Raw genomic sequence first — 16,999 nt, forward strand, 5'->3', positions numbered from 1 at the left:
TCAAAGTAGACAAATAAAGTGTCATGGAGGCACCCAGGAAATGACAATTGCTCTTGTTGTATTGATGTATTATCTATAGGTTGAATATTACATCCTCAGGGTTATGCTTTAACTTCCTTACTGCTTTCCTTGGAGGGTTACTATATGATGGATTCATTGAACCTAAGAGGACAAACGGGTGTAGGGATGGAGGTGGAAAAGAGGCCCTGATTTTGATGTTTGCAGGCTCATAATTCTAACAGGTGAATAGATCCATACATAATACATAAAGAGAAAACTCAGCCTAAGTACTGCTTTAGATAAAAGGCTAGGGAGATGTAAGTCTTGAAGGGTAAGAACCTGAATTTGGTTGCCAGCACCCACATATAAAAAAACAAAACAAAACAAAACAGGTAATGGTGGCACACATTTTAAGCCCAGTACTCAGAGGCAGAGACAGATGGATTTCTGGGGCTTGCTGGCCAGCCAACATAGCCTGATTAGTGACTGTAAAGGTTTTAAGAACTTGATTGAGGCTAGGCATAGTGGTCGTTAAGCCCAGCACTCTGGAGGCAGAAGCAGGTGAGTTTGAGGCCAGCCTTGTCTTCATAGGAAATTTCAGGCCAGCTAGGACTACAGTGTAAGACCCTAAAAAAAAAAAAAAAAAAAAAGGTGCATGGCACTTTTCTTAGTTAATTAATTAAATGTATATGGGTGCTTTGTATTTTATGTGTACCACATGCATGCTTGGTGCCTCAGAGACCACAAGAGGGCATCATATCCTCTGTGACTAGAGTGAGAAATGCTGGTGAGCCATCATGTGAGTGCTAACAGCCCTTTTACTTTGGGTCTGTACGTAGTTTAATATATTCTTTTACAAGAACATTAAAGAGAAGCCCAAATTTGGCTGTGTGAAAAATGAGCTTCTAAGTCATCAGTGAACTGTGAGACTTTTAAATTCCTGTTCAAGTTATCTAAAGAGGAGATAATTCCAGTTTTCTTATAAGCTGTATAAATAGCGCCATTTTCTAAATGAAACCCTGCCTTATAGTAGCATTTCACAAAACTATATAATAATGTATGTACAAATCTTGTACCAGAGAAATCCTGATTTAGTTAGACTCTGGTAAAAGTTAGTAGTCTGTATTTGGGGTTTTTGGGTTTGTTTTGGTTGGTTATGTTTGTTTCTTAGTGTGCATGTGGGGTGTGTGTATGTGTGTGTGTGTGTGTTAGATAACAGCCTTGGGTGTTGGTCCTGGCCTTCTACCTTGTTTTTGAGACAGGATTTTTTTGTTGTCGTTATTGTTTTTATTTGTTGTTTGTTATTGACAGGATCTTCATATGTAGCCTAAGATAGCCTCAAATTGACAGTCCTCCTGCCTCAGCATCCCTAGTGCTGGAATTGTAGGCATATGCCACAAGGCCCAGCATGACCTCCATGGAGGTCAGTGGTGTGTGCTTCTAATGAGTTTTGCTTTTAGGCTCCTTGCCTTTTTATGATTCTCATTCTAGCCACATAATTAACCCTACCATAGTTCCACTTAAAAGTATGAGTACTATTTATATATAGTAATAAGAACAATTAAATAAAATGTCTGCAGAGCAGGATCTTTTTTGAGCTCACTGTGTAGAACAGGCTGGCCTTGAACTCAGAAATCTATATGCTTCTGCCTGCAAAGTGATGGAATTAAAGATGTGTACCACCAAGGCTGGCCCAGAAAAGTTCAAGCTATTTTTAACTTTGCAGCCAGGATTAAGAACAATGAGCCAAATAAAATTCCAAATGGAATTAGGTAGCTGATCTCTTATGCCAAACAATGACTTCTTCCCCAAAAAACGGTATTTTCTGACAAGTCTCTTACAAAAACTGATATCTCAGTTTTAAGTAATAAAGAATAAAATTAAATAGTAAATAATAAAATAAATAAATAGAAGTTTTTTTTTTTTTTTTTTTTTTTTTAGCTAGACATCTCTAAGTTTACCTTTGTGGTTTTGTTTGTTTGTTTTTCTTTCCATTGTGATTTTAAATGATACAGTCTGTCTTGGCTACAAGTTAAATTTGACCATATATACATATGTTGGAGACTGAAAAAAATTGAGGGCATTTTATATTTGGGATCCTTTTCTTTTTTTCAGTCAAGATCTCACTCTGTCCCTGTTTGGCCTCAGCCTTGAACATGCTGGGTCCCTGGTGTGCACCGGCATGCCCAGCTGCATTGGCTCATTTTCTTACAAGTTTCGGTCCACTAGCAGGCATTTTCAGTCTTCTTTCAGGTTCTTCTTCTTATCCTCTGATTTTTTTCTCTTTTTTCTTTTCTTTTTACCTTCTTTCATCACCATAGTTGAGAGATTGTGCTGTTCAGTGACCTTTTCCTAGAGTTGTCATGTTCAGGAAATACTAATTATTTACTAACTATACCCAAATAAAGTTTTCGTACATTAGTACTAATGACTCAGAATCTGAGACTCCTATAGCAGAATAGGTTGGGGTGCTGCTGGATACAGAGGAGCCACACCCTGCTCCTGAGGCCTGCTTGGGCTCTGTTTTGTTTTGAGAGGGCAGAACTCACCTTTGAGAAACAAGAACTCAGCAGTTTTAGAAATGGAATGCCCTTTTAACTCAGAACTCGAAACAAAGTTAATCCCTGTGTATCCTTGCAGTCTCATTGCCAATTCTGTTTCTATTGCCCTTTGGCATTCTTCTCTTTTTGCTTGTACTCTACAGATAAGTTCTTGCTTCTGTTACTGTAAACTCAACTGTCAGCAAAATGTGGAGATTTTAAGTCAAATGCAACTAAGTGGTTTATCTATTCTACATGTAAAGTATGATGGCATTCAATTTAGGGGTAGGCTTACATAAGTAGTTACCTTGACTTTTTCATTAGACTTTATATTAGAAGCCATTCATATTATTGCCATTGCTGATCAATCTGTAAAATTGCCTGTTCTGGGTTGGGTATAATTCTTCTCAGAGTCATAGCCTTCTGATATAGTGTAATATGGGAGATGACCTGAGAGTGTAACTCTTGCCTGTGTGTTATATTATACTCAAGAGTCTGATACCTATGGGAACTGGAAGTAACCATTGAATCTCAATTATTTGTTGCCTTTTAATCTATCAACAGAGGCCTTGACTAAATAGGTATTTTCTTCATCCAAGATGCTCCGTGGTATTGTGTATCAAAAAATATGAAGTAAACATTATTCCAAGTGCCCTTTCTGCTGAGGAAGAACTTCATCCTAGAGAAGTTTTCTGTCCCTAGCTGGAGTGAGTGCAGCATCTAGGAGAAAGTGCATTTTCCTAACTGCTAGTGTGTGCTTTTCAAAGCCTCCCACGCTATTCCCTGCAGTTCTTTAACATGTGTTTGTTTATCATGTGCTACTTTATTAATGGTTTTGAGTGCTTATCCCACAGGAAATTCTGCATAAGTTCTAGTTTTGCATTGTCATTTCTCCTTTGCAGTGACTTAAGAGCTGAGTTTTAAATTTATTGTGTGGAGAGATTGTCTTAGGGCTTCTATTGCTGTGAAGAGACACCATGCCCACAACAGCTCTTACAAATGAAGACATTTAATTGAGGCTGGCTTGCGGTTCAGAGATTTAGTACATTTATCATCATGATGGGAAACATGCCATCATGTGGGCAAACGTGGTGCTGGAGAAGGAGCTGAGAGTTCTACATCTTGATCTACAGGCAGCAGCAGGAGACTTATGTGCCACACTGGGTGTATCTTGAGGATATGAGACCTCAAGGCCTGTCCCCACAGTGACACACATCCTCCAACAAGGCCACACCTCCTAATGTGTCAGTCCTTTGGGTCAAACATTCAAACACATGAGTCTATGGGGGCCATATCTATTCAAATCACCACAGATATCTTTGCTAAGTTCTTGTCCCAATTACCCATTACATTTTTCAGTGTGGCTTCTGAAACTCCTTTTTGTCAATGCAGAGATTTAAGTAAGGGCTAGCCTCAGTTTGCTAGTCACTTTTGTCCCTCTAAGCAAAACCCGAGATAGTCCACATATGCTGAGAAAGGGTTTATTTTGGCTCCTAGTTTTGGTGGTTTCAAATCATGAATGTTTAGACCTGTGAAAGACTAATCTTGATTGTCAACTTGACTAATCTGGAGTTAACTAAAATCCAGGCTGCTGGGCATGTCTGTGAAGAGTTTTCTTAATCTGATTATTAGAATCAGGACCACATCTGGTACAGCCCACAAAAGAAGGAGGCTTTGTTTTTCTCTGCCCTCACACTTTCTGGCAAGTTCATCTACCCTGTTGGTATTAAATCCTGCTTCTTCAAGATTCCAATGTGGACTGAAAACCAGCCTCTCCTTAGGACTCAAGTACCGGATTGGGACTGCAGAGACAGGACCTATAATGAGGTGTCACAGTATAGCAAGGGTTCATGGTAGACTGACGTCACTCGCTTCATGGCTGGGAAGTAAAGCATATGAGGATGGTTACAGAGCCTCTCTCCTAATGACCAACTCCCTTCTCATTATATTCACCCTTTGAACTTCTGCTGCTTCCCATACTTTCCCAGAGCCTTTGTGACCATTTGGTGACATTTACCCAAATTATAGCAGGCAATTTAGAAGAAATTTACCAATTATTTACTGTTAATCCTTATGCTAGGACTTGTATAATTTCTAATCCTCAAAATTTATCACCATTTTGTGATTTCTTCTGGCTTGTTTGTAATTACCATTTTTCTGGAATAGAGCTCAAAATGGTTTCCACTCAAGATCCCCTTTCACCCAAGAAATTTTTATGCAAGTATATCAGTATATACTTAAAATAGTGTACAAGGGTCTGGAGAGATGGCTCAGTGTTTAAAAGCACTGACTGCTCTTTCATTTGGCCTGTTCATTTTCCAGCACCCTCAAAACAGCTTACAACTGTTTGTAACTCTAGTTCCAGGGGACCCAACACCATGACAGAACACTAATGCACATATAAACAAACAAATAAACAAATAAATAACCAAAACCAAGCCCCATGTGTGGGCCACATCATACACATTGTCTGCACTCAGAAGACCAGAAGAGGGCAGTGGATCACCTGGAACGGGAGGTAGATGTGGTTAAAGGCAGGCATATATGTACTGGAATCCAAACATGAATCCTCTGAGAGAGCAATAATTGTACTTAACTGCTGGTACCTGTCCAGCTCCAGTTTCACTGTGTCTTAATGATCAAACTAAATATGCATACTAATGAGATGGGTATTATTTATTTTTACATGGAAATTACTCTTGGTTGAATATTTGATACTTCAGCTTTAACATTTTTTAGAGTTGATAATATAAAGCTGTTAATGTGTAGAATGTTTTCTCATAAATGCATAGTATAAAAATGGCAGAAGTATATTTAGGGCCACTCTATTGTTGGAATTTCTGTCCTAATTCCAAGCCAAAGTTCATCTAATGATTTTAATTTTTAAAATAGAACTCAACGCAGCCACTCAAAACAGCAATTTTGGAAGTCAAATATTATAACACAACACAAATACACTGAAAAAAAAAAACCAAGGTGGGAAATGTTAAAAGTTTCTGTTTTCCATAATTTATCTGTGATGTTCCAATAGGAGCAGAAAACTTTGTACAATTCATAGCAAATAGTAACATCCGATCTGAGCCAGGTTGGCTGTGAAGGGGCATGATACCATGGCAGTTACAAAGTTCGGGTATTATTCAGAACCAAAAGTAAAGTGAAATCACATGATATAGCGTGGGTGAGAAGTGATTCATTACACGTTTGATTTTTAATTAAGTTTTGGTCATTGCATATTCAGAAACCTTTACTGTTTCCAAAATTTTCATGACCCTGTATTTTGCTACGTGGTTCAAAATTTGTGATCCAGAGTAGAGTTGCTTGCCCCTAACTTTGATAAATGTCCTGTAAGTACACAGGACAATGAGTGTTCTTTTGAAGCTGCAGAATAAACATGACTGATTTATCATCTTGCAATGTCAGTATTGCTTAATGATTATTAATGAATGCACAGAACAAGCTGACATGTTAGAACACAGAATGTAAATTACTTGACTGTTTAAGACAAAACATGGGCTGGCTTCTCTCACATGTCTCTGTACTGCTTTTCCTATGTCCTGTGTCATGTGGCTTTAGGCTAAAGTGTCATTAGAAAGTGCACGAGCATTGGAGAATTAGAGGATTGTATTCATTTGTGAAAAGAGAAACTGGATAAGTTCATTTACCTTTCGGGCTGGAAAGGAATCAAGATCTTACACTCTTTCAGTGAACGCACAAAATCCCACCTTCTCATTTACTTGGCAGTGATTCATGATAAAATATAGGTACCTTCCAAACAGTTAAATGACATGAAGACACTCTTTTACTACCACAATCACATAGATGCTGGGTGTGTAAGCTGGGTAAAGCTGACTGAGGTAGGAGGGTCATAGCTAGTCTGGGCTATACTAGCAAATAAATGGCCATCAGCATCCACATACCAGCATTCTATCTCAATAACAAATACAAATAAAACCATACAGATAGTACCTTTCTAGCAAGGCATTTGACCAGGAGAGTTCATTTCCCTCAGTTGGTCCTTTTCATATGTACTGACAGTATTGGTGTTGATAGTGTGCTCTGGGCCAGTAGACAGTTTGTTGGCTTCTGTCCTTTTGGTGATTATTTTCTCCAATAAAATGATTCATTGCAAAGTTGACTCCTAAGAATTGTTGCTAGTAGCTGTGCTTACCTGTTCATTAGAACTTTGATTATCATAATAAATACATACAGAATGCTTACGATATATCAGGCTCTATTCCAGGTACTGAGAATAGAGTTGTGAGCAAAACCATTCTTAACAGCCTCTCCCTCTAGTCGCGAGGGGGTGGGGTTGTGGGGAGGGGTGGGGAGTGGGGGGGGGTAGAGTACCATTGTGCAGAGCAGTGGGGCAGAGTACAGTTTTCCTAGAGTGGGCTTCAAGAGAACTTTTAAATTCCTTATCAGAAAGTGGTCTCAAAGAGCTCCCTACTTTCCCTTTGAGGAAGATGAGTCTGTGTTCTTAGTCATCATTTGTTTCTTGGCTTATTACATGCACACAGAGTTTCCTTGTCTTTTTCACTGGTTATGCTTTATGATGCTTCTCTGCATGGATTTTTTTTTTTCAGCAGCTGAAAACCATATTTTCACATCACAGGTTTCTTTGTTTGTGATGAGAATACCTGAGTCTTGTTTTACATCATTCTAGACTCCCAAGGAACAGAGCTATTAGCAAGCTGTATGAGTTGGTGCATTCCTTAGAGTCACTTCCCTTCAGTGATTTCTAGAAAGCATCACATAAGAGAATGAGAATCTAGACTCAAGTGTAGAAATGTCTGAGCTTAAAGTTTGCTTCTATTAAGATAGTATCTTCAGGTACCCAGACAGCCCCAGAGTTTTAGAAACAGGTAGATGTGATCTGGACTGGCCACAAAAGGGGTTGGGGAGAGGCTAACCTGGGCCTAGTCATTAAATCTATGTGGAATTTTCCCCTTTAAATCAGTGGCTGTCTCTTAACATTCTTTTGTTACACTTCTCTTCTCCCTTAGAGTTGGGCAGATTTGTTCTTTAATAGAATTTCCTTTTTCAGTTCTCTGTGTTCCTATTTTATAGTATGTGACCATTCAAGCTGAGCTGGCATTTCCCTCTGCTGTCTGAGCTCATCTGGAGCTTACATGTGGCCTTGCCTGGTTCTGCTGCAGAGCTAGTGTAATATACCTAAGTCTGTTCGGCTTGTACATTATAGTGGTCACTATGGAATCACTGCTTTATATCCAGCTCCTGGATTAGTTATGCAGTGACCTATTACTGTGTAATCCAATGTTAACTCCAGTCCTCTCATTAAGCATTACTTTAGACATGATGGAGTGACCACTCTTTGACAATAACTAAATGTTAATCTTATTCTTAGTACCATTTAATGGCAACAAATCCTGTGATTTAGATTGGGGAACAAGGAAGTACACTACTCGTTGAAAGTATCAGCTAAACTGGATGAAAGTTCTCAGCATTTGAAATGTTCTTTCCATAGCTATCCATGCTGGATCATGCCTGGGATGTATATCAAGGCCCTGTTTCAAAACAAAACAGAAACCACCCCCTTCCCCCTCTGAGGCTGATACATTCCTTCCTTCTTCCTGTATTCTGATTTAATTGTTCTGTAGTTGACATTATTTTCTTCATGGAGAAGATCAACCTTGGTAAGACAGTCCTTGGAATGATAGGATGTCAAATGTGGACAGTTTGAAGAGATACTTAAAGCACAGGGTCTGGACACCTAAGATAAGGCAGTGGTGGCACATGCCTTCAGTCCCAGCATGAGGAAGGCAGAGGCAGGCTGATTTTGTGAGTTCGAGGCCAGCCTGGTCTAGAGAGCAAATTCCAAGACAGAGAAACCTTGTTTAGAAAAACAAACGACAATGTCTGGACACCTAAGGTTGGAACACCAGTTCCTTCTCATTCCTGGCTTTCATAGCTCACTGGTTAACAAATAGAAATCTGAATTTGATGAGTCCTGGTGTGATTGATAAAGTGTGGGATCCTGATGAGTATGAGGTCTCGGAGTACTCCCTACTAGGTGAACCTCATACCAGCAGCTAAACTGAGATAACTAATGTCTCATTAAGACTGATGTATAATAACCTTCTAGGTATTTGTCTTGCTTATGTGCTTCATTACATTTTGTCAGTGTGGTGGACTGATAAGACCATGTATTAGGTTGCTTCCATCCTTGCTGATCTCTCGCTATTAGTCACTGCCTCTCACCGCTAACATTTGCTACCACTTTGCCATATTCTTAAAGCAGAGAATAACTTTCCTTGGAATCTTTTATATTCAAGAGGAAGATTCCAAATAAAGTCTGACTAAGCTGCAGTCTAGTTTTACTAGCTGGGAAACATTGAGGTTTGTGCTTTTCCTTTACTCTGGGTATAGCACAATTAAGTTAACCTTTGTATTTCTGATTGTGTATCTCATATCTTTTGGGCCTTACTTGTGTCAGATTCTAGCTGAATTATGTGTTCTTGATTCTAGGTGGATTGCAGTATAAAAAAAGGATCATCAGAATTGCTTTTCTCTTCTTTTAAAGTATATTTTTATGTGTGTGGGTATTTTGCCTGCATGTGTGTCTATATATCACATGCATACCTGGAAAAGGGTGTCAGGTCCCCTAGGACTGTGAGCCACCATGAGAGTGCTTGGGATTGAATCCCTTTTTTCTGGAAGAACAGCTAGTGCTCACTGAACCATCTCTGCAACCCCCAGGACTGTTTCTTCTGAGGTTTCCAATAAAATTGGTCAGTAGCATGGGGAAAGACTGTGTTTAGATCTTTCCCAGATAATATTCTCATAATCACAGATGAGAATGAAAATCTTAAGGAAAAAAATTAAAATGGGCTAGGCACTTGGGAGGCAGAGGCAAGTAGATCTCTGTAATTCAAGGTCAGTGTGGTCTGCATAATGAGTTCCAGGCCACCAAGGGCTGCATTAGTGAGACCCTGTCTCAAAAACTACAAATGGGCTTTGTGTTAGCTACTTCTCTCATCTCTGGGATATATAAAATCCCTGTTTAGTCCATCGTGGCCGGGAAAGCACAGAGTTTATGGCAGCTGGAGTGTGTGGTATAGTTCCTCCATCTTGACAGATCAGGAAACAAAAAGCAGAACTGAAAATGGCCAGGTATAACCCTCAAGGCCTTCTCTAGTGGCCTGTACCCCCAAGTTTTCATAGCCTCCAAACACCACTAGCTAGGGTCTAAATGTACAAACATATAACCTGTGAGAGACGTTTCAGATCCAAGCCATAGCAGGCTTTATTTCTTTTTGTCTAAATGTCACCAATAGCCTCTTCTCTGTGCTTTTTATTGAATATTTGGTAAAACAATTGCTTCTTTTTAAAGTGTGTTTTTCCTTCTCAGCATGTGCCAACCAGTTTGATAAAGAATTCTTTTAAACTTGGGTTGCAAACCTGGACAGAGGAGGGAGTGGTTTGGGGGAAGGGAGGGTTAGCCTATTATTAAGAAGTCATAAATCACATCTGCATTAGGACAAATGAGATGCTTTTTTAGAGCCCCTTCCTTCCATGGGTTTTGTATTCGGCTTTCCTCTTCTCCCATAGAAAGGGTTTCTCTTTCTGTTCATATTCTTACTTCTCATTTTATATAGAAGTCAGCTCTAAAGTAATTTTTGACATCTTGTTTGACTCCTAATAATTCTCTGCTGTGGTATTTTTGACCCTGGCTGAATGTACATTAGAATGAACTAGAATAACTATTTCAAATGCCCAGATGACACTTCAGATGAGTAAATCATTGTCTCTGAGGACGAGACTGACAGTAGCAGTTTTAAAGCTATGTGCATACACAGATGGTTGATTTGTTTTGTGCGTAAGACTGAAAGTAGTCATGGTTACTGGCGTATAACTAAAGTAGTTATTAATACTATTTAAAAGTTCCAATGTTAGTCTCAGAAAACACCAGATTTTTGTTAACGGGGAAATTAAAAGGCGTTACAAAGGCGTTACATTGCCTTTGCAAGCTTTTTTGGTTCAACTTTTTAACAACAAAGCATTTATCTGCCCTGTGTTCTCAGCCTTTGTGGATGCTGTTGAGAAATGACCCATCCATCCCCTTTTTGCATTTTGAAAATTCCACTTTACTGTGTCTGAATCTTAACTTCATTGTTCTCTAGGCAGAGGCAGATTATTCTTCCAAAAATTTCCTCTCTACTTAGTTATACGTACAGGTTTGCATTGTGTTTTCTATCTCCTGCCAGTCTGTAAAGCCTGCCCTGATTAATTTGTGGTCCCTTCATAGCTTGGCATCTTTTCATGCTTTGCATGCAGTATATGTTCTATATTTGGTTTTCTGCATAGAGAGAATACCATGCTTTTCAGACACATACTACAGATATGTATCATTCTAGGCCCAGGGAGATGTGCAATGTCTTTTCTATTGGCTTTGGCACCTTTTCAGTTGGTCAAGTGGTTGGTAGCAATGACCTTTTTATTTGGTTAAGTATCTGGCTTCATCTAATGACACCATTAAGTGACCTGTGAGGACCACATTCTAGAAATGTTGGCTTGACTAAAGCACTTGCTAGAATTATTTTCTATCTTAAATGAAACAAAATTTTGTCATAGGCCTCGCTATTTTTGAGTATAGATTAAATTTTGGGTTTTGACAATGTCATTTTTTATACTACTGTCAGTTAGTTCATAAATCATCATTTACAAATAATAAAGATGCAGTCTAATTTTGTCTTAACTACCACCACAATACAATAATTTCTAAATTTCTAAACAAGAAATATTGCAGTATTATTAGACTTTTAGTCTGTTTTTAGAACAAACCATTTGGTGATTCACAGAGGGTTGTAGATATGACAGCTAAGAAGGAAGCAAATACAGGGCTGCAAACAGACCCCTCAGAAAAGTTGTAGCTCTATAATTGAGAGAGAGAGAGAGAGAGTCCAGCTAAATAAACAGCTCTTTTTTTTTTTTTTTTTTTTTTTTTTAAATTTGTCTTGTCATGGAAGACAAGATTGCCTTCGGGGTGAATTGTATGTTATAGAGCCCTGAGGGGAAAGAAGCAAGACTAAGAGCCTGTGGAATTGTTTTCCTGTCAGCTAACCAATTAGTCTAATTCTCTACTTTGCCTCCTTAAAATGACTACTCCATATAAATCACAGCATCTCTCCTTAGAGTACCAACTGTGGGAGGTTTGGGGCGATGCATGCCTATCTTTCAGTACTAGCTGTTTTTCCCTCATGGAGCATTCTCAACTGAAAACCTTTTATGTTCCACCCCTAATTTTTGAAGCTTGAAATTGCAACTCAATACTGGTTTGGTTCCTATCATCTCAGTAAGGCATCAGGTTTTATAGGTTAAAGCATTTTTAGTCTTCCTTTGCTTGCCTCCCCCGCCTTAAATTTCTTTATAAAGGAAAAATAATGCTGCTTTCACTTAGAGTATACAAACACTAAATCTTGTTTGGATTCGTGCCAGTGAATTGGGGTAGAAAATTGGATCTGAAACATCCCTATGATGTCCCAGCTCCATTTTCCAAGTTTTTGCTAAATGCTCACACCCTTTCACTACCACCACTTGGTTCCCCTAGATCATGTTTCTTGGCGATCTAGAATTCCGTAGGCTTTGGGAGACAAGTCAAATGGCATGTATTTCCAATGGCTTGGTAGAGCAATTTACAGAATCTATATGGGCATCTAGTACTTAGCTAAATGAACTCTACCTCTCTCTCCTCTCTCTCCTTTCTCTCTTTCAGCTTGGCAGTGACCTTGGCGGGGGCATTGGAGGAAGTCCGGCAGTAAGTGCCATCTGTTTTTTTCACCATGGGAAGCTCTGCCCTGTTTGATGCTTTCCTTCACACATGTTATTGGAGCAGCCACCATCACTCTCCAGCACTGCACACCACAAGCTAGGTAGCAGTGCACGAGGGTAGAGAGAGAGTGCAGGGTTACTTGGGGTCACATACCGCATGTGGTCTAGGGACTTCTTTAGGGATTGATGCTGTGGTACCTGTAGAGATCTTTGTGTTTCTGACATTGAAGAGCTGAAGGAAATGGAACCTCCCATTTTGACCGCAGAATGCTTTTAGGCCCTGGTGTCCAGAAGGAACTTGAGCGAGTGTTCTGGATTCACAGAGGCATGCTCCTCAGAGATGTGTTCCTATGGGGTGTCAATATCATCTCCCGCAGGACAGCTTCCTGCTAGATATTAACACCCAAATGGGAAGTAAGACTTGGCCCAACCCAAGAGGGAATGGAACTACTATTTAAAAGTTGGATGCTTTTCCCTTACTCTATAGACACAAACTCCTCTTTTGTTAGGGTACCTGTAGGCCTGTTGCACAGAATCATGGAAGCTAAAATTGGAAACAAACAAGACAAAACCTTGGATCACTGTGTTCTTGCATCCCACCTAGTGCTGTGCCTTGAGAAAGCTTCTAAAGCATGTGTATATTTATCATTGGTGAAAAAAAAGTAATTAAAACAATATGCTGATTGGATTGTTACAGATATTGTAACTGCAGTGTTTTCTAATTGATTTGCCAATGCTGTTAAAATAAGTAACATTTTAAGGACAGATAATCTATTCTTTCTCATCTCTTTCCCTTTTTTCCCCAAAGGTAGGACAGTCCTTCATCCCGTCATCGGTGCCTGCAACCTTCGCTCCTTCACCCACTCCTGCTGTGGTCAGCAGCGGTCTGAATGACCTGTTTGAGCTTTCCACCGGGATAGGCATGGCGCCTGGCGGATACGTGGCACCTAAGGCAGTAAGTAGTTAGAATGAACAACACTTTCTCAGAGGACAAACCCTAGATTACTTCTAACAAGTGTTACTTCCACTAACACAGGGGTATAGTTCTTGTACTGGAGGATCTATGAGGAACTTAACCATGGGAAATACCACTAGACTTAAAATTGGAAATATTAAATACTTGAGTTTGGGCCTCATGTTTAGAGACATCCAGTTGTCAGCATTAAGGTGTATCTGGTAAAAACCTGGCACATCACTTTACAAATACATACACAATAGAGGAAGTGCTTTTTTTTTTCTTTCTTTCTTTTCCTTTCCCTTCCTCATTGGTACTATATATGGCTTCCAGGATACAGTTCCTCAAATTTGATTTTCATAGATCTTAGTATACCTCTTTTCTTTTGTATCCCAAGTTCAAAATCATGGTCTTTTGCATCAGCCTCCTAGGTGCTAGAACTATAGCAGTGTGCCACTGTCCTGTACAGAGAATGATCTGTGATAGCCATGCTTATGGTTTCCAATGAGTGAATTTATTAAGTATGTAGCAAGCAGATGTGAAAGAACAGATAGGCAACAGAACATCGCATCAGTCAGTCACTTACAGTTGGGAGAACCAGCAAAAGAAATCATCAAGGCAAGTGCTCACAGCTGCAGAATTAACTGAAAAAGCGAGGCTGGAGTTCCAGCCTGAGATCTCTAGGCAAGCGGAGAGTTTTCTCTAGGCAAGCTTCTAGCTTCTGTTTCTCAAAGCAGGTACTTTTAGCCCACAGGAGAGACAAGAGTAGCACCTGTTGGAAATAGTTTTGTCTTCCGTCCATTTTTAACAGCTATTTGCTGTTCTTCTCTTGTTAGAGAGGCAGAAGGCCAAACTGACCTAGGACAAAGAGTTTTGGAGGACACTTGATGGAAATGCTTGAGTCTCAGACAAGATTGCCCTCACTCCTAGAGTCCACTTTTTACATAACTTAGCAGCGTAATTCAGTTACAGCTGCTGTGTTCAGCTTCTGTGTTCTTCTTTAGTGTTCTTATTTAGCTATGTGTTTTAGGACTCTCCCAGTCTCTGTCTTGCTTGATGTCACTCAGACATAAATTTAAGATGGGAAACTCTGTAAATGAAGTTTCATTTAGCCTCTTGAAAGAAATATTAGCCAGCCAATCAGAGTATAGCCTTGTCTTCCTAAAGACCAGCATCTCTGATTTCTTCCCTTCCCCATCTAATTCTCCACAAGGAATCCTGCTGTAACAATGTACACTAGTTGTCTGCTGAGAGTCATTACTTGTATATACAGCCATTGCATAGCTGTAGAGTTAGAACTGAGCTGTACTTACTGTTTTGACACAACTTTGTAGGTTTGTTGTAAGGTCTTCTGTGTTGGATATAATTCCTCATAGACTTTGCACTTTAAACAATATCTAAGGGGCTGGAGAGTTGACTCGGTGATTAAGATGACTTGATGCTCTCATAGGTTTGATTCCCAGCAACCATATAGTGGCTTACAAGTTCCAGGAGATCCATACAAGTCCCAGGAGATCCAACACCATCTTCTGACCTTTGAGGGCACCAGATACATACATGGTACACAGACATACATGTAGGCAAAATACATACACATAAAATAATAAAGTTAATAAACTTCAAAAAATAAACATTTTTTTTAAAGTTACTCTTGCCAGGTTGTGGTGGCACATGCCTTGAAAATCTCAACATTTTGGAGTCAGAGTTAGGCAGATCTTTGAGTTCCAGGGCTACACGCTACACAGAAAAACCCTTTCTTAAAGAGAGAGAGAGAGAGAGAGAGAGAGAGGAGGGAGAGAGAGAAAGGAAGAAAGAAACAGATTAAGTGATGTATAAAAAAGTTATTTAATGTACTCATCAGTGTAAAAGCTATACCTATGAACAACCAATTGAAATAATTTGCAAGTATAAGACAGAATATTAAGCCTTTTCATATCCCTATTTCCCCACTGTATCCTTTTAAAATGCTAGCAATGGGATTTGGTACTTTCTATAGTTTTGTAATTATCACATTCTGTTGAACGGCTGTATTCACTAGATTGATAGATTAGGTTATTAATTATTTTCCTGTTAATGAGCATTTATGTTACTGCCTGGTGCTTCCTTCATTTTTTGTTGTGATGTTGCAGAGAACATCCTTGTATATCTTGGTATGTTTTTGTAAGAGTATCTATAGGGCAACTTTGAAATTGGCTTCTCATGTCACATTTTTAAATACACATTACCAATTTGCCTTCTGAAAGGTGGTATTAGATTAATGCCAACAAATCATAAAGTACCAAGTCTCCCATATTCTACCTTACCCCCGGAATCAACAGGGTATTTTTGACCCTTTTTAAAAACACTCATAAATGAAAATTATCTTATATTTATGTTTTCTCTTTTCATTGTGACTGGATAAATTATGATTATTCACAGTCCATAAACTTTCTAGCTAGGGGTCATGACAGCTCATAAAGTTTCTGACTTTTTGGAGTAGCATGAATCAGAAACATTACGAATTCTGGGACCAAGGATACATAACCAATTATATAGGGAAAAAAAGCATATAAGTAACATCTGAGGTGTTAACTGTTTGTCAGAAATGGGAATAGACTTAAATATAGCATAACATATGGTTCTTGCTCTTAATGGGGTGCTGGTAATGCTGGAATGTCTTGAAAGATTACAGTCATGCTATCTTCATTAGTAGATCAATTTTCTTCCCTTTAAATCTTTTTTTCCAAGCCTAACAGAAACGTGCTACTCACCAGAATGCTTTTTACTTGTATAAGTGTTTGGCAGCAGTACTTAAAACAGTAAAATGACCAAGTTGAGCAGAAGATAGGAACAAATGCCAATTCCTCATAGACACTTATTTTAAATTGGCTCTTAAATAATTGAGCATGATCTCAAAATTCAAAAAATACTACTTTATTCAGAGCCTTTCACACAAACTTAGAGTTTGTTGTCTAAAAATAATCATAATTTCCCGAGGGGGTGGCTCTTCCTTCATATGTTGGGCAAGAAGTAGTGTGGAGGTAAATCTTCCTTCCTGGGTTTTGTGCTGTGTTTTGTCAGGTCTGGCTACCTGCAGTAAAGGCTAAAGGCTTGGAGATCTCGGGCACATTCACTCACCGCCAAGGGCACATCTATATGGAAATGAACTTTACCAACAAAGCTCTACAGCATATGACAGACTTTGCCATCCAGTTCAACAAGAATAGGTAAGAAGCATACATCCTGGGTTTGCTGTTGAGTAGTTGTGTGCCTTATACTAAGTAAGAGAATGCTCTATTCTACAGAGGGTAAAAGCTCCAACTGGTAAACCCTGAATGTAGAGGAAGCTCTGTAAGTCTGTTCAATTGTCAGCTTCAACTGTGGAGAACAAGGGTAAAATTATGGGCTTGAAGTATAGCTCAGTAGTAGAGCATTCACCTAGCATACACAAAGCCCTGAGCTAGACACAGACATGCACACACAAGGGTGGTGGTGGTGGGGGGGAGAGAAGCAAAATGATTTTTGTCGTTGTCATCATTTGAATTTTTTTTTTGAAATAGGATTTCCCTGTGTAACCCTGGCTATCCTGGAACTTACTCAATACTTCAGGCTGGCCTCAAACTCAGAGATCCACCCACCTCTGCTGCTAAGTGCTGGGATTAAAGGCATGCACCATTACACCCAGCCAAAATGGGTTTTGAAAATAAATCTTGCTGTCAAATCAGGGCATGGTGGC

At 39.2% G+C, this 16,999-nt stretch overlaps 1 protein-coding gene across 3 annotated transcripts in view; it reads left to right on the forward strand.

Annotated features, from left to right (window-relative positions):
• The window catches only part of Ap2b1 (adaptor related protein complex 2 subunit beta 1), a 106,145-nt gene that overhangs the window by 48,419 nt on the left and 40,727 nt on the right, over positions 1 to 16,999 (forward strand). For 2 of the 3 annotated variants that reach the window (XM_051179725.1, XM_051179677.1), the window contains exons 15-17: positions 12,274 to 12,315; positions 13,138 to 13,284; positions 16,345 to 16,490. In XM_051179725.1, coding sequence (XP_051035682.1) covers positions 12,274 to 12,315; positions 13,138 to 13,284; positions 16,345 to 16,490 — 335 coding nt within the window. The remainder of the gene's footprint in view (positions 1 to 12,273; positions 12,316 to 13,137; positions 13,285 to 16,344; positions 16,491 to 16,999) is intronic. The other variant, XM_051179790.1, reaches the window with a different exon arrangement.

Source organism: Phodopus roborovskii, unplaced genomic scaffold (assembly GCF_943737965.1).
Source record: "Phodopus roborovskii unplaced genomic scaffold, PHOROB, whole genome shotgun sequence".
NCBI lineage: Eukaryota > Metazoa > Chordata > Mammalia > Rodentia > Cricetidae > Phodopus > Phodopus roborovskii.